The 26,873-nt window shown below is 43.4% G+C and overlaps 1 protein-coding gene across 1 annotated transcript in view; it reads left to right on the top strand.

The window, feature by feature from the left end:
• The first annotated feature begins 10,071 nt into the window (after positions 1-10,071).
• Positions 10,072-26,873, top strand: part of HLF (HLF transcription factor, PAR bZIP family member) — a 33,332-nt gene continuing 16,530 nt past the window's right edge. Inside the window, exons 1-2 of the mRNA XM_050908425.1 lie at positions 10,072-10,300; positions 11,816-12,151. Coding sequence (XP_050764382.1) covers positions 10,195-10,300; positions 11,816-12,151 — 442 coding nt within the window. The 5' untranslated portion in view covers positions 10,072-10,194. The remainder of the gene's footprint in view (positions 10,301-11,815; positions 12,152-26,873) is intronic.

Here is a 26,873-nt window from a genome sequence, read left to right as displayed (position 1 = left end):
TAAACATCTGTTCCGAGTTACCAAAAATCCAGCTGAAAAACAAATATTTCCACTATAAATCAACCAAAACATTATCCTGAGTGTTCTAACAGATGCAAAATTATTCTGGCTCACTCTGCCCTGTGGTTTGGCTCTTTCCTTAAAATTGCTGTAAATATATTTATTTACACACTTCAAAAAATACATATTTGAAATGATTATTTAAGCTTCCTTAGAATATGTCTGATGTTAGTTCAAAGCTAGTTGTCAGTTGATAGACTATCTTATTAACTACAAATGCTACCAATTAGCATAAACTCTAGTTACAGCTTTCCAGATAAACCCAGTCTAGAGCAACACTTAAAGTTCTGTTCAAGTGTTCTGAACACTTCAACCCAATACTACTAGAAATGATGACTGAGTTTGTGCAAGGAGGAGTATTTGTTTGGGGCTTTGTATTCATCCTGTTCTGGTGTGCTTTGGGTTTTTTACCCCCATTGTTACTGCTGCTGTTCATCTTTAGTTTCATGAGCTAAATGAATCAGAAGAGGTATTGATTTAGCTGGCATAAAGACATGACATTTGTTTGCTAAACATTTGGAAAAAGGCTTTGCAAGAGACTTCCTGGTTCATGGTCGCAGTACGCGAATAAAATGGTCTGTTTAGGCAGAAGCTGCAGTTCTATACTTTTAGGTGTTTAATTGCATTAAGCTGCATCTGAGCAACTCTGATTAAAGATGCTTTCCTTTTTTGAAATATTTCATATGTAACAAATAAGCCAGATGTGGAGAGAACTGAACTACGGTACCATAAATAACAACAAAATCCTGCACGGGGGAAAGAGAAAAGTCCTTTTGGTTTATCCCTCTTCGCACAAAATATACTTTGGGGGAAGAAACATCGCTGTGTTTTGAGGATGACGTTCTGTAGTTGTTAATCATTTTCAGTCTTAAATGCTTGGAGAAAAACAGTGTGTGTAGACTAAATATAACCATGCCTTTTGTGATAGTTGGGAAATGGGAGCTGCAGGCTAGTTATCCAGCCCACAAACAATAGGAACACGTAGTCCATCCAAAGACGTGATGATGGCAAATGGAGCACGCACTTAGGGGAAGTAACAGGGCCCAGCTCACGCTGCCACTGCGATAGCGGCCTGCGTCGGACCGCAGTTTTCAGGAGTCTGTGTCAAAGTGAACGGAAATCGTACGGGGGGTTCAGCCATAAGCACCTGCATTATTCCCCTTCAGAGATGTCCAAGTTGTTATAAAAGTCTAGGACCACGTTTTCTAAAGGCCAATTGTTCATTAAGGCATAACAGTAAAAAAAAAAAAAAAAAAAGCTGCACGTTTAAAACAGCATAAGAATGTGTATTTTGTTCAACATTTCTATTTGCAAAGAGATTGAAACACATTCTATATGCAGTAGGCTGCATCCCTTTTATGGCATTATACATTTGCTTTATATATTGTTAATTAGACCTAATTTAGGCCTCAAAAAGAAAAATCTCATTAAAATTCTGATTAGTGATGTTGGCAATCAGCCATCTAAAAAGCCTCTATTTCTTCCTTTGATAAGTTTGAAACCGCTATAACAAACAGTAAAAATAAGATCAGAGCCTTCTTCCTCATGCCAATCAACATAATGTATTCTGCAGGTCAAAGCCATTTAAGGGAAAATACAGGAGGACAGCTTTATTTCCTTGCATACGTGCTGTCAGATGGCTGTAGAAAACTGTACGTATGTTTATGCCCTTTCGTGGTTTAAAAACAACAAAACCCAAAAAACTGCCTATGAAAATGCTAGTTGTGAGCCTTCAAAAACATCTTACTCTGCAAGGCAATTAATTAAAGCTGGTGGTTTTTTTTAAAAAAGGCTTTTAAAATGGATGGGAATAAAAATAATACAAAGCTGGTTTAATATTAAACTAGTTATGTCGGATGTTTTCAGTATAACTTTCTGCCTGATGCTTTCAATATAGCTTATAGTCTAAATGCCTGGCCAGGAAAACATACGGACAAGAATATCTTTAGACCAAATACAGTCAATTATGCACCCACATTACTGCAGATCAGAGCAGATAACTTTAAAAGGGAAACATGACATTAAAAAAAAAAATCAACGGTAGAATAAAGCAACAAACAATAGCAATGCTTCTATGCTTCCTTGTGTCCGCATGTATATCGAAGGGTTATTATGATACAGCTGCCAGCTATCATTGTATTCATCTCAATTAACTTAAACATTTCACTTTAATGCATAAAAACAACTTTACAAAGCTGAACACTGTTTGAAATGACAAATATTATGCGTCTCTTAGTGTACATCTTTTCTGTACACATCTGTCCTCGTAGGAGACGTTAGCAATTAGTCTAGTCTTTCAGAAGATAAAACGGGCAGCAGGACTTCTGCAGAGCTGCTGACTCCAGCGGAAAGGAGAGGTAGGAGGACTCGTGGTTTGAACACTCTGAATCTGTTCCTTTCCCTCAGAGCACAATCCCCAGCGTGCAGCTGCTCCATCCTGCGTCACAGCGTGCGGCAGCCCTGGACACCGGTAAGACAAAGCCAACATACGATTATGGGAAAATACCTCCTTTTCCTTTCGATAAACAGAGCCATACGACTGAAATCCAGCTTTAGGATGCTCTGTATCAGTAAAGCTGATTCTATGTTTGAATATACATTTAAAAAATCCCAGTTACTAATACTCTATTTTTTCCAAGCCCTTTTAAACTGTAATCTTTAGAGATCTAATCAGACTTTCTGTATCAAATAAAGTAGGAGATACACGCACGGAATCCAGGGTACATTTGCCTCTTAAGACAGCGTTCATTGTTACTGTCTCTACGTTGCATTACAATATTTGCCTAAGTAGGTTTCCAAAAACCTGGGAAGCCTGGTACGCTTCTATTTAACATATCAGAATATGCACATTGAATACTGAGATAGCAACTACTTTCCAACTGCGATTTCTGATGAGAGATTTAAACAGAATAAAATAGGCCATAAGAGAGAGGATAATTTAGCAGAATCCCCCTGGCTGGGCTAAGGAAGGGTGCTGCAGGCCAACATTAGTATCGGGAACCTGTTCTGTTGCTGCATATAACTGAAAGTGGGAGTACATTGAAAAAAGAGGGGAAAAAAACCCCAAACCAGTCTCATCTGCAAGACTTAATGAATCTAAACCTACAGGATAAACTGCATACAGATTAATAATGTGCATTTCTGCACTACTTGCTGTTCTTTTAAAATATGTGCAGTTACAATGATTCTCTCATAAAGAGACATAACATGACTTTAATGCCTTTATGCTTAGAAGCCTGATTTTTGTCTGTAGGAATTTTCCCATTTTTCTGCAGAAGGTCAGGCTTTCTTGCCAAAGATAAGAGAGGTTTACCATGTTTCTGGGTTCTTAATAATCTAAGCCTATGGGATTAAAAACTAGTTTGGGTTCTCTGCAATTTTTTATTTATTTTTTTTTAGGAGGGAAACCTGGGAGCAAGGTGGATGTCACAGAACTGATCACAGAAGTACAGGACAGAATGAAATCCCAAGCTTAGGGCAGCCTTGCAAGCCTGAAGCCCAGGGTACTACTCAATTCACTGACTTTCACAGACCTCATTGAAGAACACGGGTTTTCAGTATCAAGCTCTATAGATCCAGCTCTGATAAGCCTATGCATGCAGAATACTTCAGGCTAAATTCTGCCTGACCTTCCCCAGCACCATGCCTCCGGCAAGCTCTCTGAAAACAGCCATTTGAAGTCAGAGAAATCTGGGTCATTGACTTCAATGGAAACTCTGAATAAGGAGGAGATGCTCAGCTCCTGCACCTTTCACTCCTCCCTTCTGTTACAGCTCTGCCTGGGGATGGGCTGTTTTATTCTGTGCTCGTGGGTGCTCTTCTGTCTCCAGTAAAACCAATGCCAACTTCCAAAATCAAACAGCCTGAGCATGTAGGAACAGCTATTTCTAACTGTCTTTCTGCAGCATGCAAGCCAAAAGTGAGAAAGGAAGAGGAATGGAGCGCAGAGGAATAAATGGAAGGATCAAGTTGTTTCTCCCATTGGCACCAGCTGGGAGTTGTCCTTATTCAGGGGAAGGTCTGACTGCAAAACAGGCCAGCTACTCCCTTATCACTTGTCTCAATCCAGTTCTGTCATCTGGCTGCTTACACCTACTGGGTCTAAATAATTCACCAAGGCAGGAAGGGCACTAGGTGCTTGAAATGGGCTTGAGAGGCTGGTTAATGCTTTACAAGGTTAAGGTTACTTTAAAAAGCATAGCAGAGTATTTGTTCCAAAAACGTAGTCATCATTGAGCGTAACACTTGCTGAGTTCAAACCAGGTCAGCTGCCCAGGCAAGTACGTGTATTTGATCTACTGTCATGGTAAAGGCTGACTGTAAACTTTGGCAGAGAAAATTATTAATCTTTCAACTCATAGCATATAAGCAATGACTAGTAATACCTATTTTTCTGAGAACTGGAATGCCTTTTGGAACCACTCCAGATTACTTAAGAGAAGTTCCTCTGCCATCACCCAAAAGCAGTTCCAAACCTGTCTCTCCCACATTCAATTAAACCTACAAAAAAAAACAAGGCGGGGGCAGATCATGGTTCATTCAACAAGCATTCTTCCTCTTGCGAGGAGCCACAGCAGCTCGCTCAGCTGCACGCCATGTGGACAATAAACATAAATTTTTAAGTAATTCAGCGCTGTTGGTAGCGGCTTTCAGTTGGAAAGCCAAGCCAAGCTACTTCCAGAACCTCTACGATGGTGAAGAAAGTGGGGGACAGGCTTTGCTCCTTGGTGCTTCTCAGCCTTGTCTTCAAAAGCTGCTGCTTTTTAGCTCCAGTTAGGGTGTGGGTATCTGAACGTACTCATGTGGCTTTTTACGTACCTCTGAGTTAAGCGTCACAGAATGCAGCTGGAAATGTACCGCTGAGGCCAATCTGGGAACGTTTCACTTTTTTAGGACAAATTAGAACAAAAACAAAGGCTGAATCTTCAGTCTCTTCAAATTCTCTCCTCTGTTTTTTTGTGCATCTCACTCGATCCTTTCATCCGTTGTTGTGGCTCCTAAAGGGCTGAGGTGGGGATGACTCTGTCAATAAACCAGTAGGTATTTAAGGTATTGTAAACCATTTGCTTTTCCAATCTGTCCTGTGCCTTGACTCAAAAGCTTCTTCTCCTGCATTATTTATCCTCTCCACCTTGTAGCTTGTTACCCATCCCTCTACTTTTGCAATTCTTTTCTCCAGACGGAACATATTTAAAAGAAAGCAACCTAATAGAGGAATTAAGTGACATTGGCAGTCCAGCATACCTGATGAGAGGAAGGGTTGCTCAAGTTCAAGAGATTTCTCAAACTGCACATACAGTACTGGCTCCTATTTAACCCTGAGACAGAATGAGATGGTCAGAGAAAAGGACTGGATTCTTCAGACCGATCGATATTTAAATACATATGGAGCTCTGGATTACAAGCTGACTGTGATACACCCGTCTTCCAGCACAGGAGCGGGTATCTTTCCACCTATCAGTATCGACATTTATGCTCAGCCGTGATTATTGCACAGTCCTCCTGGCCCACTTTTATCCGTGTTTATGGAGAAAATACAAGTAGGTCCCCTGGAAGATACTGGTTAGATGGATCCCTAAAGAAAACTTTCACTCAAGCTTTGTGTATGGGGAAGAAAAACTGCAATCTTGTTTCCAGAACACACTTCAGAACAGAATTCCCAATTACTATTACAAACTATGCAAATGCAATAGAGAACGGGAACTGCAGCAGAACAGTGGAGAAAACATCCTTCTTATGAACTACACTGAAGGTTTTTTTTACTTGAACAAGGAGTACCTCCTTTGTAAAACATGTTTAAAATAACTTGGGGGGGGGGAGGTCTTTAGTCAGTTTTAAAAGCATGGATAAGAGTAGATTTAGAAAGAAGAGAATGAGTAAGCCATGCCAAGGGTTACAAAAACACGTAACAGCGATTCCCATCTTCCCTCCAGCTGGAAGATCAAGATTTCAGTCAGATTTCCGAACCCGAAGCGCCCAATAAGCAGCTTAACCCCCCGAGGGGCAGCGGCCCTGCGCCTCCCCGCGCCCACCGTGCGGGCAACCTGCGAGCGCCCGCGGCGGTGCGGGAGCAGCAGCCGGAGTCCCGGGGCAACCGGAGCCGGGGGCTGCTGCGGCTCCGACGGGTACTGCTTCTGTCACAACAAATACACGTTCCGCCCGGGTCACCCGTCCCGAGCCAGAGCCTGCGGTGCAGGCGCCCCGCGGCGCCGGGCCGGCACACGGGTCAGAGCGCTCCCGCGCCAAAGCGGGTTCACGGGAGGTGAAACGGGGGGATAGGCGACGGCGCGGCCGCGGGTTTCGTGCCCGAGCGTCAGCGCGGGGCCCGGCGCCGGACGCCGCCGCTCGCCCCGGCCGGAGCCCCCCCCGCTCCCTGCCGCCGGTGCCGCCGGTGCCGCCCCGCCGCGGGCTGCGCCCCCGGGCCCCGCCATTGGCCCAAAGTAGGTCAGCCCGCGCGCTCACGTGACGGCCCTGGCGCGCCTTTCCCCCCCGCTCCGCGTGACGGCGGCGGCAGCGCGCGGGCGGGGCCGCGGTGGCTGCGGGAGCGCCTCGGCGGCTGCTGCCCGCTGTGCGGGGCCTTCCTCAGCCCCACAGGGCTGCGAGCAGGGAGGAGCCCTCAGGCCCGCCGTTACTTCATCCCTGTTGCCGTCGGTGCCGCGGTCAGCCCCCCGCAGGTGTCGGGGTGCCGGCCCCTACTGCGAATGGGGTCCCCCGGGAACGCTTGTGGGGGAACAGAGCGGGAAAGGCCCTGGCTGGCGGTCGCACCGTGATGCTGGTAGCACGGCGGCCGTTTCCACCGTGAGCAGCTGGGCAGGGGGCAGTGCTGGCGGTGGAGGCCTGCACGTGCCTCTCCTAGGGCTCCCCACTGAAAAAAAAGAAGAAAAAACGAATGCGTGTCCCGGCGGCTGGCACTCATGGCTGCCCGGTTTCGTTCAGAGCTCTGCTGTGAACTCCTGAGGCAACACGGGTCTTGGCAGGATGGCCCCAGGGCTGTGGTAACCGGGTGTTCCCCAGCCCAGTTGTGCAGGCCTGTGCTGTCTGTACGGCAACGGGAGCTTGTGCTACAGCAGGGGTGTCTAATCCTGGCATGGCTGGCCTGAAGGTAGAAGGACCCCTTAAAAGTGTAAAGGCTTTTTGAGTTTAAAATTGTCTTTTCAAATTGTCTTTGCTAAAGAAAAGAATTAACTTAAAAAAAAAAAAAAGATGATCTTGGAAAATGGTACGTTAGCTTATGTGTACTTGGTTTGAAAAAAATAGGATCTTTGGGCCATGTAACTGATCACATTCCTGGGATGAAAAAAACGGGCAGAAACATAAACATTGGCTGAGATTTTTTTTTTGTAATTGGGAACCAATCAAGATATTTTTTATACAAAAACTGAGTAGCTGTCATAGTCCTTCATAAGCCATAAATAAACACTTCATGGGTGAATGCTAAGCTAAGAATACATGCCAATGAACGGCATTTTCGTTGGAAAATGTAGAAATCCGGTTAGTGTATCATTAGCTCTGTTTTGGTTGTTAGCCTTACCTGGAGTGTAGCGTGTGGGGTCAGCCAGTGGTTGAAATAGCATGAAGGAACTGGGGACCACCTTTGGAAAAGCGTAGCCAGTACAAATCGGGAACTGGTAGGTATGCACAACGGTAGTGTCCAGGAACAACGTGGTGTCCCGACAGCCGGGCAATTTAGGCTACGTGGTATGAAACCTGCCTGCGTGGACACGCTGGAGTTAAATTATCGCTCCTGTTGTAGTGTGAGACTGAAAACAACAGCTCGAGCACCATGCTCAGGTACTTTGCTCAGCTTTTCTGGCTGGTCCGTGTATCGGGAGGAGTTGTTTCGGCTTTCTCACCCAGGAAATTCCCAGCTCCTGTGTGCTGGGAATGCAGGGTCTGTAACTGTATGCAGTCCTCAGTGTCTGGTTGCTTCATTTTGTTCCACACTTGCACAGATCTACACGTAATTTATCCTATTCAATGTCACATAGTGAAACAGTGCACTTTTCCTGTCATTCCGTTGCATTGAAAATGCTGTTTCTTTCTGTTGAGTATATTGTGTCTGTAATGGTCAATAACCATAAAAACATGAGTAGTTCTGCTCAAGTTGAGCTTCCATTACATCCCTAACTAATCTTGTTTGTTACTGGTGTTTCCCAATATCCCCATTACTTTTACATCTTCTGTTCTGTTTAGTCTTCTTCGTTGCTTACCAAATCTCCTAAATCTATCCTTTTTTTTTTCTTTAGACTGCATAGAAAAACATTCTGTACCACATCTGCATATGGATTGCCAATCATTGCCCTAATCTTTGTGTCACTCACTCTGTACCTCTGTAATTAAAGGTTTCCAGTAACTAGCAATTTGGCCATCTGAGGCAACGTCAGTATGTGTACAATCATTTAATAATCTAGTGCTTTTTTCTGGTTAGGTGACTTAAAAACTACTGTGCTGCTACTATCACATTCCTGCTTGAAGCCCCTCCAGTCGTGACCCATGCCGCGTCTGTGGCATTTGAAGATTCTTCCAGAAGCCCTTGCTCAGTTGTGCCATAAATGTGTTAATATTACGCTGTCTCTGGTTCTGAAGGGCCTGACGATTACAATTGCCAGTCTCCAGGTTTTGGTTGTGCCAGTGCAATTTTACTGATTTAAATGTCCTTTGGACTTTGGTTAGTTGCTTGTTTTAGTCTGATCGTTTGACTAGACGCTAGTCAGTGCACATAATCATAGACAGATACGTAAGGGGAGAACATAACTGTTCAAGGCAGACTTCTGTTCCTCGGCTTTTATTTCTAAATACTGGGCACTCCAACTAAAAGTTTATGCATGTAATTTACCTTTGTTTGCTTATAGTGAGTATTCATGATTATTTATATTTGTTAATGGTAAAAGAACTGACTTTGAAGAAAGAGTAACAACTAAATACAGACGGTAAAGCTTTGCAAAATGCCATCCAAAAAAAAGATGAGAAGCGGGGAGATACAAATGCCTACAAGCACCTGAAGGGTGGAAGTTACGACAGCAAGACTGCAGTTCTTGAACAGTCTACGCGGGTAGGGCTCAGTTCCCGAGAAGGCGCGGCTGAAGGCCTAAGCAGATAGAAAGTCAACCGCACTTGCAACGAGGATCTTTGCAAGCAGAGAGGAAAGCCCCTTCCGACACAAAACTGGGACGAGATAGTGGGAACCCTGCTAGTGGTGACAGCTATCTCACCCTGGTTTATCTTGGTAACTGGTGAGAGAAGCAATCTGCTTACGGAAATGAGACGTATGGAAGATCTGTGTGGCTCCGAAACTAAATGCTCGCAAGCCCAATAACCGGTTCCCTTAGAAATGGATGAAAACACCATCCGCCTCGCCTCCTTCGGGGCGCCAGGGCGGTTCGCCGGCGGGCCCGCGGCCGCCCTCAGCCCGCGGTGCTCCCCGCTGGGCTGGGCGCGACCCGCCGCCCCTCACGCAGCGGCACGGCCCGGGTCCCTCAGGCGGCGGCGAGGGGTGCCCGCCCGCCCCGCTCCCCTGAGGGGTGCCGCCGCGCTCCCCGCTGCCCTCACGCTCGGATGCACCGAGCGAGGTCAAACATTCAAACTCATTAACATTCCTCCCGGTTACCGGGGAGACGGCTCCCGGCCGCGGCCTCGCCAGGCGCGGCTCCCCGCGGGCGGGGGAGCGGCGCGGCCGCGCTCCCCGCCGACACCCCGCGCACGAGCCGGCCCTGGCGCCTCCCACCCCTCCCCCCCCCCGGCGGCTGCCCCCGTCCCGCCGCGGGTAACGGCCGCCGCGCGTGCCGGTGGGGGGGCGCGGGGCGGGGCGGAGCGGGGGGGCGGGGCCGTCCGCCGCGCCCCCCGCGCCAATGGCGGTGCCGCGCCGCGCCTGACGTCAGCGCCGGCAGCGCCTGCACATGGGCGCGCGGCCGGGGCGCGCGGCGCAGAGCGGGCGGCGGGAGCGGTGCGGGCAGCGGTGGCGGAGCTGCGCGGCCGAGGGGCCTCTCCCGCTCCCCTGCTCCGGCGGCGTCCAGGCGCCCCTCGCCAGCGGGGCTCGGCTCGGCTCGGCGCCCGTTTCACCGCGCTTCGTAGCGGCGCCGCGAGAGGAAGGGCAAGGAACCGCTACCGCGCAGCTGCCCCGAGGAAAAGCCCACCATGTCGCGGCCGCTCCCGCTGAACCCCACCTTCCTACCTCCCACCTACGGGGTGCTGAAGTCCCTGCTGGAAAACCCGCTCAAGCTGCCGCTCGCTCACGAAGACGGTGAGGCTTTCCCGGGCAGCCCTCCTTCCCCCGGCCCCCCGGGGCCGGCTCTGCCCCCCGCGGCGCCTGCGGGCCCCCTCACAGCCCGGCCCGGTGAGGGCGGGCGCCCCGAAATGGCGGCCCCCATCCTGCCGTCATCTCGGGGACCGCTGCCTCGCTTTCCCTCTTTTCCCCTCCTTCCGACCCCCCCCCTCCACCGACCCCCCCCCCTCCACCTCCCCCCGGCGATTAAGTAATGGGATGATTTCGGTAAGGGTATTAGGCGGTGAGCGATGGGCGCAGTCGGCCTGACCTAACGGAAGGCGCTCGGTTTTTCCATCGCCGCTGCGGAGCCACCGCGGGGACGGCTCCGGCCGCCTGGAAAAATAAATTAAAGGGCGCGATTTGCCTGGGGCGAAGTGTTGGGTGGAGGGCGGCCCGCGGGGCGGCGGCGCGGACCCCCCCAGCCTGAGCCGAGGTCCCGCCGCAGCCTCCCCTCGGGGCGGCCAGCTGCTCCGTCCTGCCCGCCGTTTCAAAACCACCCTCCGTCAAACCTGGCCCCGTATAGCTGAAAGGCGTTTTAACGGTAGAAAGTTTCAGCTTTTCTGGAAAGCTAAGGTAGTGCGGACGTGATTGTACCTTGTATCTCTAATGAATCAAATGCACATTAAAAACCAAAAACCTGTGAAAGGTCTTGCAGAGCCAAAGCTTTTTGTGTCCTCGGCTTTCCAAGTTTTATTGCGAAGCGACTTGGAGGATTTCACCGGGGTTGTTGCGTGTGGTTAAAAAGAAAACGCTAAGAAGGCATGATAGTTGACAGGAAGCTTCATTGGTTCAGATTCTTGCAATCTTACAGAGAAATCAGGTGTTTCCCTTCAAAAATGTGTGTTGAAATCCCTGGATATTGTAGGAATAAGTAGGAAGCATCATTTTAACTTTTTTTTGCTTTACTTCTACCTTTGAATTTTTCGTTAGCTCTTCTGCACATCAAAATATGTATTCTGTCAGACTTTGCTGTTGTTGTAAGTTACTAGCTTACAACAATGTTAAGTACTGAATTTGAGGACTACTTTCATTGTGTAAGGACTAGCAAGACTGGGACTTTATGAGAGGGTAATAAATTACGGGGCTGTTAGGTTAAGACTGTTCTCAACAGAATACATAACATCTTCCAGTTTGCTTCCACTTAAATACTCACTTTTAAGTCTGTTCAGTACTTACGGAAGCTGACATTCAAAGCCATGCATGCAGTGGAATTGTTAACTAAAAATAGAGGAAAATCTCAAAAACATGGTTGGATCCAGCAAAGGGTCTCAGTTGTCATGACCCTTCAATTCTCTACCAAATGGATTGCATCAAAGGAGTTATTTTTATGACCCTTCAATTCTCTACCAAATGGATTGCATCAAAGGAGTTATTTTTATGACGGGAGTATTCGTTTCTTACAACTGAGAGTGCAGGAGAAATAATTGAAGTAGTAGTAGCTGATATTTTAATTGCTCAGCTCTTATATCTTTATTATGTGTTTTGTTTAAGCATTCGGTAAAGAAAAAGACAAAGAGAAGAAGTTAGACGATGACAGCACCAGTACCACAGTCCCTCAGTCAGCTTTCTTGGGCCCAACGTTATGGGACAAGACACTGCCATACGATGGAGACACTTTCCAGTTGGAATACATGGACCTGGAAGAATTCCTCTCGGAAAATGGCATTCCACCCAGTCCAAACCAGCATGAGCATAGCCCACATCAGTCAGGTCTCCAGCAAGCTACCTCAGCATCACCTTCTGTCATGGACCTCAGCAGCAGGGCTTCTACTTCAGTCCATCCAGGCATGGTGTCGCAGAACTGCATGCAGAGCCCGGTCAGACCAGGTAAATCAGCCCTAAGCACTTCCTATGGATTTTGGCATGAGCCCTCCTCCCTGGTGTAAATCACTACTTCTCCATGTATGGTTAACAGGCAACTTAGAGAGGGCCGATACGATTCGAGTCACTCACATTCCAAAAAATAAAAATAATAGCTGTAGTTATTGCTAAGTTGCTCCACAGGGATTTTTGTTTAAATTTGTAAGGAAGCTGTGGGGATTCCGAAGAAACTTGCCTATCTTCTTTTCTTCATTGATAGCCTAGCTATTAGCAAGTAAAAAGACCACAAACAGAATAGTAATGCGTAGATGCTATGGTGTTAAATGAACAGGGAGAAGGACCGTGAAAGAGAGTATTCCTTTGGCCAATATTTGATGTGAGAACACAGGAGTGGGCAATTATTTTGAAGCTAAAACATAAAGACAGTACTTCCTGTTTGAAATTTTGGTCATAGTTTATTGTCTATTAAGCAAAGTAAAATTTGCCACAGTACATGGGGCAGGAACTAAATTTTGGAACTGCATTATAATCTTGCTTAAATTAGCATAAACTGAGTGCAACTCTGACCTGAGTTGATAAATTACATCTATAGTCACCTTAAGCTGCAGGCAAAGAAAACATCATGGAGTCCAAGTTCTGATTGTAATGCATGATTCAGACCTGTTTGAGGTCAGGGGAAGTCTTCTATTATTTTATTAGCACTTGAAATCATCCCTTTAGAGACACTAGTATGAATCCAGAGTAACTGCTCTGATTTGACACCAACATGGCTGAGATCATGGTCAGTGGAATAGTGTCAGCATTGAAGTTTGGAAAACATGGAGCTTTGCCTTTTTTTTTTCCTTAAGAAAAAAAAAAAGACGAAGAGTGACTTATTTATTGTGCTCTTCTGCTCACACAAGGTTTGCTAGAGCAAAGTGTGCTCTTGGGATCGGGAAACCACTCCTCTCCCTTCTGCTTGATCGTTTGCCATGCTCAGCGTGCGAAGTCATTGTCAGAATCATCTGATAAGGAGGCAAAATAAATAAATAGAAGGACAAAAGTTGTGGAGCAGGATGAAATAGAAAAGTCTTACAAGTCTGCAATGTTCCTTTCTCATTAAAAAGAAAGAAAACACCCCCCAAAACACCCCAGACCTGTCAACAGACTCCTTGGCTCCAAGTCAGAAGTGTGTGTTTAGTCATGGATTTCATTTACTTACTTTTACTTAATGTGGATTTTACTTTGTTTTGTATTTCAGTTTCAAGGCATTTCGTAGTTAACTAATAACTTATAAGGGTTTCCAAAGTTAAAATATATTTGGAGTTGGCAAGAGCAGAATATAAAAAACCCTTGCTTTTTCTGAGCTGGTTTTTAAAGATAGTGCCTCTATACTACGCCATTTTCTGTCGCATATGCAGACATAAAATTAAAAGCAGATAATCTGTCCTCATTCTTTTTTTCAGAGGAGTCTGGTTATGAGCCAGGCTTTTAATGATCACCTGTCAGAATTTATTTGTAATGAGCTGTCCGCATGACTTTTCAACTCATTGATTTTTTTGAGTTTTTCCTGAGCCATTTGCAGCTCAGGGTTACAAACTTTTCTCACTAGAAACTCTGTACACTTTTTTACTGTTGTAAAAGAAGTCATGTCTCTTGGGGTAGGGTAAAACGTCTAAATTTGCAGGTATTTTTTCCCCACGCCATCTTGCCTTAAGAATAATACAATTTTTTGTTAAATGTGTTTTTTAAAAGGGAGCTCATTCCATTTCTTAAAAGAATATTTTCTTCCCCCCCCCCCCCGATAGGTACGATGACTTAATTAACAGTAGTCTGGTTTATCATCAGGTTGTTGAAATTTTTATGTGCTCTTGTGTAAAAATCTTACTTTGACAATCTGTTTTGAAGAGAAGATCATCTTAGAGTTTAGCATTTGAGCAAATTTTAAAAAACAAATTTTTAGTAAAAGTAAAAATGAGTATTTAAGGTTGTCATAAAAGTGCCAAGGCAAATGTGCTGCTTTGAAATATGAAAGTTAGTCTGGAGGTAAATGTTAAAATCATTATAATGGAGCCTTTTGGTTAATATATCTTAAGACTTTTAAAAAAGCATTTTTTTAAACCGTCACATGAAGAAAGGTTTTTTAATTGGTGTGAGCTACCGTTCCAGTATGCATGGCTGTTGTGATTTGTATTATTGTAATAAACCCAAGAACAAATAGTATAAAGTATACAATTTCAATAAAAATTAATTCCATGTGATCTTACTATTTTCAGGAAAACTGAATTTTTTAGGTGACAGTAATTCTTCTAAAAATATTTCATTGTTGCATCCTCTGAATTTTGTCTTACGATGGTAGCCTGTTTGAGCGTGTGGACTCTGGCTGAAGGAAGGGTCAAATCCTATACTACTTATGTCCCTACTTTAAATGGCTCCACAGCATTTAGCATCAGCGTATCACGTGTAGTTGGTCAAAACTCCTATACCTGCATGTACTGTGTACGGGGGAGGATGTACACATGCACGTGGAACATGGAATGTGACTCGTGTACATACATGGTGTATCTCAGACATAGAGGGTCTATAGAAGAGTGGTATAAGAAGATTGAATTTTGTGCGTGTGTTGAAGTACAAGCCTTATATGTCTTTAGAAGCTAATGGTATTGCCCAAATACGTATTTTATACCATCTCTGGACGAGATCTGGAAATCTGCATTGGCATTCACTGAGAAGTGTCATCAGGCTCAGCAAAGCTGAGCTGACCCTGACTGTAAACATGACATTACAAAAATCCTCACTGAATTTTTTTTTCTTCTTAAAAAAATAACAGCAACAACAAAAAGGTTCCTTATAAATTTAACTTAATTCTGTATTTCCAGTTCGGATTGTCTGGTCGATGGAAAAATGTTTAGGCTCACCAGTTTATCATCTGTTCTCTGGACTATAGCAAAGAATAAGCAAGCACCTACTTTCCCATCAGTTTCTGTTCAGGGAATGTACATATAGCAAACACTGGTTTTCTTCTGAAGAGGAGGGACACAGGGTAATGGCTGTTGCGAGGTTGGAATCTAATGTATTTCTTTTTCACAGTACCGATTTTTTTAAAATAAAAAATAGTATTTTGCTTTATTTAGCATTGCAGACAACCATTCATTGTAATGTGTAGACGCATTTAAAACTTCTTTTCTCTCTCTGTATTGGATGCTGGTTAGTTGGTTGAAATCTGTAGTCTCCCTCAGAAAAACAGGTTTCATAAAGCTAGCTTTTAAAGTTACCTGTTACCGCAAACACATTTTCATGGTTCTTTTGCCAGTTTTTTGGTGGAATGTAAATCTCCATTTAACTGCGGAGTCCTTTAAGGAAATTTTGGAGTATTTGTAGCTGTTTGTATGTAAAGGGAGGTTCATATTTTGCAGGTGACTAGTTGGTGGTTGCTTTTACCTGGCTCTCTTCCCTGTGTAGCCCTTATTTGGGTGAATGGGGCAGCTACTGTAAAGGGTTTGAACGGAGTGAATTAGAGTTCAGAAGCATCAGCTAAGTCTCGTGGAAGACCCTAATTAAAGGGTTTGGGGGTTTTTTGGTTTAGATCTCAATTTTCTGTTTGCCACCAAAGCCTTGGATGTAGGGCTATGTCACAGGGATGCTGCTGACACGGTGATAACGCATGTGTTGTTACTGCCCGGCTCCTTAAGGAGGATAGGGCTGTCAGGGCTTTGAAAAAACTCCCTCATGCTTTGCGTTCCTATGACAGTGGTTTTCAGTCTGTGTTGCCTGGATGGCTCGGTGCCTTAGACTACTTGCAAAGGATCTGCCAAAGATTATTTAAGGAAAGAAAAAAGAAAAACAAGCTTTGTAATCTGCTGCAGAAATACACCTATCTACAATATCTGCAAGTCTTCACTTTCAGTTTAAAAAAAAAAAATATAGGGGTATATTAATCAAAAAGCTGAGAACTGTTTCCATGTGAAGTGTACTTACACCTACTACCCCCCCCAGAACACAAAGATTTTATTAAATGCCATGTTTTATTTATTCAGCTGAGATATTTAATGTAGAGCACAGTATCCATTACCTTTTACTTCTTACGTAGATACTGAACTGTAATGATTGACACTAGGCGTGTTTGGGTGGTTTTTGGCATTTTCTTTTAACTCTAGTTTGTGATAGGCACAGCAGGCAACTGGGAGAGGTTTGCTCTTGCTCCATCCAGCCTCTCAACTGCATACTGGGGATGACTTGGTGAAGGGGGCAGCCCACAAAAGGGTGTGTGTGCAGCACTCCCTTTATTGCAGTCTTCCTTCCCCTGTGTTTCTTAACGTGACCTCCTCTTCCAGCACGGCCTTTGTAGTGTGAAGGGCAGCATTCCCAGCAGCCAGCTTGTACGTGGAATCCTCTCCTAAGCTTTAATCATTGTTTACAAGCAGTTAATAGGTGTTGCGTGAGCCACAGTGTGAGCCCCCTCTCTTAGAGCTGAAGGGCTCTACCTCCAGCACCAAGAGTAGCTGGAAATTTCCTGACCTTTGGTCTCCCACGTGACAACATGGGAATGACCAGCTAAACCGTCAGGCATGCTGGTACCAAGAGCTGCTCTTCACATTGACTCTCACGTGAGGCTCTGGATGGCTGTTGCCTGCATGACCATGTGCGTTAGGCACGTGGCAGTCCCCTGTGCAGCCTGCTCAGCGTGGCTTTTGCTAGAGCAGCAGGCACGCACGCACGGCTGTGTGCTCCTGCCATTACCAGCCAATGCTGAAATTGCAGTGAAATGGAAAAGCTTTGCTATGGACTGCCACGGCAAGGGAAATGCAGTATGCAGGCAAACCTCACAAAACTGCTTTCTGGATCAAAGGAAGATGCAAAATACATTCAGGCAAATATTAAAAATAGCCCATCACATGATAACAGGGAAAAAAGTGCTGAACGCACAAGCCTTGTTAATGCTAGGAGGAAGAACACTGTGTCTCCTTCGAGATCTAATTTTAATATTCACTGTTAAATGTTGATTATTGGTTAAATAATTGCTTGACTGCATGAAAGAACTTGCAGTTAATTCAGAGTTCAAACAGTAAACAGCATGGAACATCTTGGGTTTTATGCTATACTTTTAAAATATACCTGGCCTGACTCTTCAGTTCTTATCAGGAATAGTGCTTTCTACACAGATAGACCTACATAGGCAAGCGAGGGCTACCTGGTGTTAGGATACACAGAGGGAACAAGTAGGGTTTTTTGTCCCCTTAGAAAGACATTTCAAGGATGTCTGAGTGTCAAACTTATTGCAATTACCTAGAAAAAGTACCGTGTCTTTGTCAGAGCCTTGCTTCCCATCTCAAAGTGTACTGGAGAGTGTTTGATTGGATGAGTCTCTAGCGTAGTGATTTGATTTTTTTTTTTTTTTTAAGAAGCGAGTACACCCTAAAGTCTTTGATAAAACAACATTACAGTTAAAAGAGAAGACCTCATCAGGAGATGTATACAAAGAAGACATTGATATTATCTGATTAGATGACACTACTAGGAAACACATTAAATTGTTCAATCTCTACATATTTATATGACAGCAGATGGCAATTGTGGGAGCTAGCAGTGGCCAGATTCTGCCCAATTAATCTCAGCAATGAGTACTTTACTCCTCATGCGGTCTTACTGATTTCAGTATTGCTCAGCAGGCAAGCAGCTTGTTGACTGCTTTCCATCAACTCCTAGGTGGAGCAGCAAAATGTCACCATTCACTCTCTTGTCATTCATCTTTCTGGATTTTTTTTTTAAGGGGGGTAACGGCACTTGGTGCGCCAGTGGAGTTTTCTCAGGATGAAAGGACGTACTCGTCATCAGTAAAGAGTACTTTAGAGCATTATGAAATCAGAAGCTTGGTTGGCTGGCAGTACACTGTGCAGCTATTTAGTATTTGTATCACACAAACATGATCATAAGTTTCCTTTTTTTGAAGTCTCACTTTCATAACAAATAAAATATATTTTCAGTATTTTTTCTGAATTCTACAGAAGACTGGAAGATGATCAGAAAAGAGTGTTTCAACTAAGTTATACTCAAGAAAAACTGTGGTTTGATCTCTTCTACATTAAGTACATAAAGCTCTGAAAAAACATTTACTTAAACCTCAAATCTACTCCGTTTAATGAAGTTATACATAATGAGTTAGTATAAAAAATGAATGTAAAATGCACGACTGTCAAAATGAATGCATGACAAACAGATTTTGTAGTTTGTATTGCCTTTTTTTTTTTAATGAACAAATGGCATTAAAGAAGCTGTCTATTTATCACAAAGCTGAATTTGGTCCTGAGAGCTTCAGAGCTAACGTGGGGAGAGCTAACACAGGTAGGTAAGGCAGCATGTGTTGCAACATTTCTTTTCTTCCCCCCCCCACTAGGGCTTTTCATAGCACTTCAGCTTTGTATAACTGAGGTGCTATCCATGAAGTTTTAAACGAATACAAGTTATTGTTCAATGTCTCACATTTCTGACACACTTGAAGCTGTTGTACAGTTATGCTTCCCTTTCCCATTCTCTGAACTAAATCTTGCCAGGGCTAAATTTGGCCCAGATTTTCATTGTACACCATCCAGTACCATTGCTTAGCTTCTCTGATGTGGCATGCTCTTGCTTCAGGGTTCTCTGCTCAACTTTGAGAGAAACAGCTTTAGCTCTTCATCTTACTGGTAGTATTCTCTTGTTCATATTATTTGTCATTTAATGAAAACAGACATTGAGGATCTTGAAGCTGTTTGCTTGTGTTTTGGTGTATGACTGTTCGTAGGAGGAAATAAAAAAATCCGAATTGCATTAGGGTCCTAGAAAACTCGGGTCCTTATTAACTGGAACACAAATCTAGATTATTACTGAAACAAAACTTGACAGAAATCCACAGATCGATGTGTTAGCATGCATTTACTACAAGCAGAAGCTAGAGTGAACTACAGCAATAACTCGTCTGTAACAAAATGTCATCCTTAGATATGTAGGTGTATAAGCGGAGAGGCAAAAATACATAGTTAGGCAAAGATTTGTTGAGGATGGAGAATAGTTTTAAAAAAAAGTGTTCTTTTCCAATTAGCCTTAGGGAGCTTAGCTTGCTATAAATTCTTTGTTCTGGAACATGGCTGTGGACAATAGGTCAAAGATTAAGTAATTCATTACAGAACTGGTTGGTACTCCTGAATTTAATAAACAAATGAATGAACAGGGTTCTCTGTCCATAGCAAGATCCATTACTTTGTGTGGCAATGGTTGGATCTTGAAATTTTTTTAAATCGTTTGCAGGGCTCCCCACTTACTCTAATTCTTGTATGTGGACATTGCTATATCTGAGGTGACCTGGTAACTTAGCAATCATGATACAGATGAAAGCGCTCAAAACAGAAATTAAATGCGGCCCCACTAGTAAGTGCTCATAACTTGAGATTCTAAGGAGGTGAGGAAGGAAACTGTAGATTGCATTTTGAAAAACTGGAGGAACAATAATGTGAAACTTCTAAACACAAAATACTCCTGCAGATCTCTGTTTGACAGAGCAATCAATATTTTTAGCATAGTGAGATTACTGAAATAATAGCACTAAACCTTCTTGTGGAAGAGTACATTACTCAAGGCTGCAGAATATAAAACACAGGCTCAAAGCGAGAGGGCTGCATTGAAACAGAGGATGTGACTTAAAACAATTTAGACTTTTTTACAAACTCGCCATTTCAACATTTGGAAATGAGTCCTATTCCAGCAAGAAGTCTGCTTAAAAAAACAGCTGTGTGCTTAGCTTCTAATGCTTAGTAAGTAGGAACTAGGCACTCAAAACCAAATCCTGTTCCTCATCAAAACAGAGAGGGTTAAACTTACTTAATTTGAAGGACCTTGCAGCAATCAGACATACCACTGTTCCCTCTTTCTTTGTGCTGCCTAGTGGAAATATAGATGTTACTGACGTCCGTAATCCCTGCAGCTGCGGCCCCTCGTTGCAGCTTGGGGCATTTGGCCATTTTATGTATGTAACTCTTGCAGGTCTGTTGCTTGCTGTGATAGATGAGCATTGGGGTATTTTTTTTGTCTAGTTTGCTATGAAAACAAACCATATCCAGTCATGCTAGGTACGTGTGGCGTCTTGCGTGTTCCTGCTTCATGATTTTTGAGTATATTGGCTGATTTTAACCAAATGTGGCAAGAAAGTTGTGATTCTGAAAGAGTAATTAACATTCCTAAAATTTTATTAAAATAGATGAGTGGATAGGGTGGGAATATGTTACTGAGCAGGAAGAGCTGTAATGTAAATGTGCATTTTCTACATCAGAGAATTTACATAAGACCTTTAAAATGCCTGATCTGTGTGAAATGCTTCTGGGAAAGCTGACACTCTTTTAGACACCATGAGATATCAATTCACTTTGAGAAATGAATCTGCAAGAAACCAGGTTTAATTGGTTTAGTGTGTGTTGGGTGGGGTGTCACATACTTTTGTCCACCATTGTACTTCCTTTAAAATCCTCTGCCTCTGGAGTCTTGTAATTATATGAGACGCCACGGTTTCATTTAAAAAGATAAGTTAGAAAACCAGCTATAAGGTTGGTAGGCAAGATCTTGAAAGTGCTGAACCCAGGCGATGGAATGATCATGATCCTCTCCAAAGTCGAGCACAATTATTTTCCCTAAAAATTTTCTGAACTTTGATGCAACCTTGCTGTATCCTGTTCCTCTTGTGCAGCAGAAGCACCTCAGCTCCGCTGCCCTGTTTGAAACTACTTTGCAGTCAGCCACCTTCAAATTTAAGGCCTGTTATCTTATCACAATTATTGCAGTATCACATGCGGGCAAGTGTCCAAGTGACCTTGTGTATGCGTCTTGCCATTCATTCTTCACAGTGCGTTTCGGCCGGGGCGCTGCACACAAAGCTGCCTTTTACGGCTTGCTCTAATCAGCATAACTTTCCACTCTGCCACCGGGGTCTGGGGTGGAGGTAGGTTAGAAGTGAATGAGAAACAGGGGAGGGTGAGAGTGGGCTAAAAATGCTGAGGGATCAAAGAGGAAAAGTAGGTCGTGGCAGGGTATGTGTGTTGGGAGGAGGACTAAGGGGGAGCACAAGCTAGGGGAAGATTTGTTTTCCTATTGGCTTTTCAAAGTTGTGCAATTTAAGAATTGGATTAACCTGATATGACTTTGTTTTTCTGCCAGATTAGATATGTTGAGTTTCTTGGCATTGTGAATTGTACAGTACATTGTGTGCTGTAAATATGGGTGTGTCGGGATAAAGCTGTAATGACACAACACGCTCACAGTATAATGCAGCGCTGCTGGGTGGACTCCCCTGCTCCCTTAGCGTCCCATTCCCTCTACCCCTGAACACACATACTTATTAGGGCATTTACAAATTTGTTAGAACCTCTCTATGTCCCTACAGCATCAAGACATTTCGATACCCTTTGTGGTAAGGTAACACTTATCTGAGGCCCAAAAGCCCGTTTGATCTGGCAGTGGCATACGCTATATGAAGTGTCTTTTTAAAAAGAAGAAAAAAAAGCTGTATGAAAAGAAACTCAAGAGTTTGTTCCTGCTTTCTCAGGATTAAGTTGAAGAAAGTTTACTGGGAAATACTGCCTTTCCCCCCCACCTCTGCCTTTTTTTTTTTTTTTTTTTTTTTTAAACTGTGTCTAAGACATTGCCTTGAGCTTAACTTTGGAAGAGTAAAAAATCAGATACAGATCTGAAATAACTGCAAGTGCTGAGCTCACTGTTGCTTGAAGTACACCAGAGCAGCATATCGATGTCAAAGTAAAATTTTCACAGCAGTATATATTTGCTCAATGGGGGTTTTTTTGTATTACATACATCCTGAGATAATTTAATTTGGTGTATCCATTTTATATGCTGGGCTGGCCCCATGCAGTAGCCCAATTCTCTTTGCTTACTGCAGAGTGAGGGTGGAGTAATGACTGACTGCAAGTAGGTGACTAAAGAAAGGTGGCCAGAATTAGAGCTGTGTTGAGCTGGGTGATCACTGCTCTGAAGACTAGTAAAGAGTGTGCAGACTTTGGGGAATGAAACTACCAATACCTTAGGGCACCATTGTTTAATTCCCACTCTCGATTTCCAGACTTCTCCGGGGACCACAGCTACCCAAGCAGGTTAGTCACAAGGGAATGACCATAGTATGGCCTTTGTCACCAACTGTCTAGGCCTGCCCTCTGTATCAATACATGTACATTGAAAAATGAGGAATTAATTCCCCTGCCTGTAGTGAAGATTATTTCTTTTGGAAGAGAAGAGCTTAAATAACAGATAAGGTTAATAAGTCAGATGTCAAGCTTGTGTCACGTTCCTTAGCCTTATGTTGTTACAATGCCTGACTCTAATTCCCATAGGCAAAAAACAATGGGGCTTGCTCATCAGATGAAGGTTTTTCTGAAGTGGTAGTAGTGTGGTGATTGAGCCATTTTTTGAGAACAACATAAATTGAGTAAAATGGAGCAGGAGGTTGACCTTGGGAACACCTGCATCGCTCAACTGTGTACTTAAATGAGAGAATTAGGAAAGAGTGCAGCATATTTAAAGTTAACCTGCGTATCTACCTTTTGAGGAGGCTAAACCACAAGCCTTCAGTTACAAATGTTGGAGAGCTGCGGTTTGGGTGTCTACTTGAAACACCTTAGCTGTTGGTGTCTCGGCACTTAAAAAATCAGGGTATTGATTGTCCAGACTCTGAGACCTGACGTTCATGCATCTGTAATCACGTGGCTGCGCTCAGGAAGGCTGATCTTTCTGTTGGACTGGACTCATCACCAGCTTTAAGAAACGCTTTTCCAAACTCTCTTATCTGTTCAATTTTCTCAGTGCGACATGGTTGAAGTCATTGTTGAAAATTGTGGTAGTCTCTGTCTGGAAGCTGTTCTGAACACATGAAAAGAAATCATTAGCCAAATAGAAGGAAAGAACTGGAGGTGTAATTGTCAACTCGTGTGTCTCTGATTTCACCAGCTGCTGCACGTGTCTAGGTTATCAATTTATTTCTGTTAGAAAGTAAACAAATGTCTCTTTTCTTGTGTACTCTCATGACTGTTTCATCTGAGTTGCTCTTATCTGTAGCAGGGATGTACTTCTGAGGTCTTGCGTTTGGAGGCTTTTCTTTCTGCTTCCACATGTGACATGCTCTCACGAATCACGTGCGGCTCTGATGCTGGCCAGGGATGCTGTTTGTCTCTTCCTAAGTCAGTTATTTAAAAACATTATTATCACTACTATCAAAATATAATACCTTATCAGGGCAGCTTTTATCCCATTAGACTGTGCAAGTTCTTCGGATTGAATGCTTTGGCCAAATTCTGTCTCACTTCATGAATGTTTCTCTGTGTTCAGTAGTGCTACTTGGTGGCTATTTAAGTAGCGTCAGCAAAATCTGAACCATAGGGGATGTATACCACCATCACATTCATACCCTTCCTGTACTGGGCCACATCCTGAGAGGCCTAAGTACCTCTGATTCTCCTGAGCATGGAATTTTGAAGTCATTCAGCGTTTTGCGTTTTTGAGCCACTGATGGGAAGCTCTCATAATCCTCTACAATGAAGAATTTACAGTGCCTTTTCCGAATCCTTTCAGGGTCTGCATCCTTGAAGGAGCTGATGGTGTATAAGTCCTATTGAAAGCCAGGTGAATGCCCGGTGCTCAGCCCCCTTGCAGAATGTGCTCAGCCCTACGAGTCCAGTTAACACCTCGTTAAAATACAGCACTGGCAACACTAGCATTTAAGCAAACTCCTTAAGTAATATTTTTGCTGCCCTTCAGTTTATAGCCCATGGCTTGTTGTTTCCCACTTTCTCACGTTTTCCAAAAGCCGCTGGTGTGTACAGTCTAGAGATCACATTTAACTAACACAAGGAAATCAGCTTGGCCCGACGGGCTTCTTTATCACGTGGCTGAGAATGTGTTCACTCTGTTCTGCCAGACTATGGCTAGCTGAGCAAAATACAGTGAAGCTCTGGGCTCCTGGCCAAGCTTTTATTTCAGTTTGGAGCTTACAGCCACATATTTGCTATTTGGCAGGACATCCACTGGGGTATATTTGGATAGTAATCTAGCATTGTTTTGCTGCTTTTTTCTTCTCCTTTTTTTTTTTTAATGCACACAGATAGTATAATCCCAACACTTACTTTGGCCAGCCTATACAAGATTTCTCAGTGTGCACCGTTACGTATGTGCACTCAGAACTTGTAGCCATGACCTTTGATAAATATAAGTCAAAGCAATTAACTTTCTTTTATTGAAAAATTCTGGATGTCCTACTCTTTGCCCCCTAGGTGCCGATAACAGAGCTATGTTGTTACTCTTTCCAAGATCAAAAGCTTCACTGGGGTTTGATTGAAGTCCAATTATGGAAGGAAGTAGCTGTGCTGGAGCTCTGAAAATAGCAATAATTGTTAAAATAATAAAGTATGTCCTTGTGTGTCTTTATAATACTTAAAACTTCTTTTGGGGGGAAGAGGGTGGCTTTCCTCTAGTTTTAAAATGAAAATATTAGCAAATGTCTTGGGAAAACAGGAGTGTGTTGTTAGAAGAACAAGTGTCCCTCTCTGGATTTCTTGCTTCAGTTCTATTCTCCACCCCAAGCTTGCCTTCCTCTGAAGCTGTTGCATGCAGCCTGACTCATGCAGGAAAATAAAGCTGGATTTGATTTTTAACTGTATGGGAGGCTTTGGGTTTGGGGGATAAAGCCTTTATGATGCAAACTCATTTATTTCTCTGTGAAAGAAAAATGGGCTTTTCAAAATACAGCATGTTTTGGAAAGTTGGCTCTGGGTTTGAAACCCCAACATCTCTGAGGGCACCCTTGTATGAAAAAATAGTACAAAAAGACATAACACTTGGGGAGGGGGTACGAAACGTGATTGCAAGCAGTAGTGTTTGAGGAGCAGTTGCTGTTATTTTATGAAGGGACATCTCTCTTGAAATGTGGGGTGGGTTGGTTGGTTTGTTTTATATGGACAGTACTGAGCCTGGAAGTCTGTTTTTACAGGAACTTTGTCAGACACTTCGAGCTGTATCTGAGCAGATCAATACTGGCAAAAGCTGAAATACTTTTCTCCAAATCTGTACGTTGTTCTTTAGGATATAAATGTGCAGTTGCGTTCTTAGTCTTTCCTGCATCCTCAGAGAGAAGAGAACCTGGGAGAAAGAGCGTCATGGTGAGACTCTCGGCTGGTGTTGACTGACAGAGCTTCAGGAAGGGAGAGCTTGGTTCTTGATGTTAAAACTCAGCCTGTGTAAATGTCCATTTATCAGTTGCAGTGTTCAGTTAATTGAAACATCAAGGTGAATAAATAGAAATGATGATGATGATATGGACAGTGCTAAGTAAATCTTTTCCGATCTTTTGCACTGATTGCCATAGGTACTGCTTTGGTGATTTGGTGACTGGTTTGAACTTACAGCAAGATTTTACCAGGGTTTGTCTTTTTTTTTTTTTTTTTTTTTTTAAACTCACGTGCTTGCACACACATCTGGTATCAGACAAGATAATCCCTATATGAAAATCAACCCTCGTGTATTTTCTTTTTGGCCAACTGGACTCAAAATCACTAATTACTTGAGTAAAATCTTTGCATTATAGATAAATGGTATCAAGCAGTAAGCCCAGAGGATTGTACAGATCCAGTGAAGCCCTTTGATTTGTCACATGAACCTTCAGGACTAGAATTTTCTTAGTCCCTTAAATTACTAGGACAGAACCTGTTATTTATTCATTTGAATCTTACTGTTATGCTCTCTCCATTGCAGTGAGAATTATTTAGTCTTCCTTCATTCACTTAAACATTTTTTTAAATCATCGATTTATTCTGACCATAAGACAGTTCTATGTATATAACATCTATAAAATATTCTGCCTAAAATAGTTCAGTTCCCTGCTCTTACTGGGTTTGGATGGATCTTTGGTATACAAACTGCTTCATTGCCTTCTGGAAATTTTAGTTGTCAAAAAACCAACCTTAGCGAGGGGTACCCTGTTGGTCAGCTTAAAGATGTTTCTATAGTTGGCAGCTTTAGCTGCTCTCAGAAACAGCCTTGCCTGATCTCTAGGAGCTGCTGAAACTCATCAGGCAGGTTCCTGCTAACCAATTATCCAGTTAAGCAGAAAGAGGAAAGGTGTTTCTCTTGCTTGTTTGTTCTTTGCTACGTTTAACCCATTCTTCCCCTAGCTTCAGTAATTGTGGGCGTTCGTAACACTGAAATGACAGCAGTGAGAATAAGAAGGAAGAGGGTTAGAAGGGACCTCTGATCTTGCAGATACTGATCTGTGTGTTAGTGTGTATCCCTCAAGAGGGCAGAGACATGCAGTTTCCAGCATAAAGCTAGAGCACTCTGATACTTGGCTATGAGTCCTACCCAGCGTCCCTCACCTAGCTTTTTGTCTTGCATTTTAACAAAATCTTTAAAAAAAAAAAAAAAAAAGTAATTCCCCTCTCCCCACTCCAAACCCAGTAATGAATGTTTCATTGCTGCCAGAGCAAATTTGTTGATTCCCAAACACTCCTACTGTGTCTTGGTTGGAATACTTAAATTGCTTGCATAATAAGTGCTGCAAATAATATAAAAAAAGCTCTTTCTAGTAGAGCTCTGGTTTCCACTACATATTACAAGAATAAGTAAATGCTCAGATGATACCAGACAGCTGGGTTGTCCACATCTGACTGTCTTCTACATTGATTTTTAAGACAGGACATGTGCATGACTGTTTTAATGGCTATCAATA

Source organism: Gymnogyps californianus, chromosome 19, assembly GCF_018139145.2.
Source record: "Gymnogyps californianus isolate 813 chromosome 19, ASM1813914v2, whole genome shotgun sequence".
In the NCBI taxonomy this organism is placed as follows: Eukaryota; Metazoa; Chordata; class Aves; order Accipitriformes; family Cathartidae; genus Gymnogyps; species Gymnogyps californianus.
Note: the sequence above shows the minus strand (reverse complement) of the source record. Positions and strands in the feature narration are given on the sequence as shown.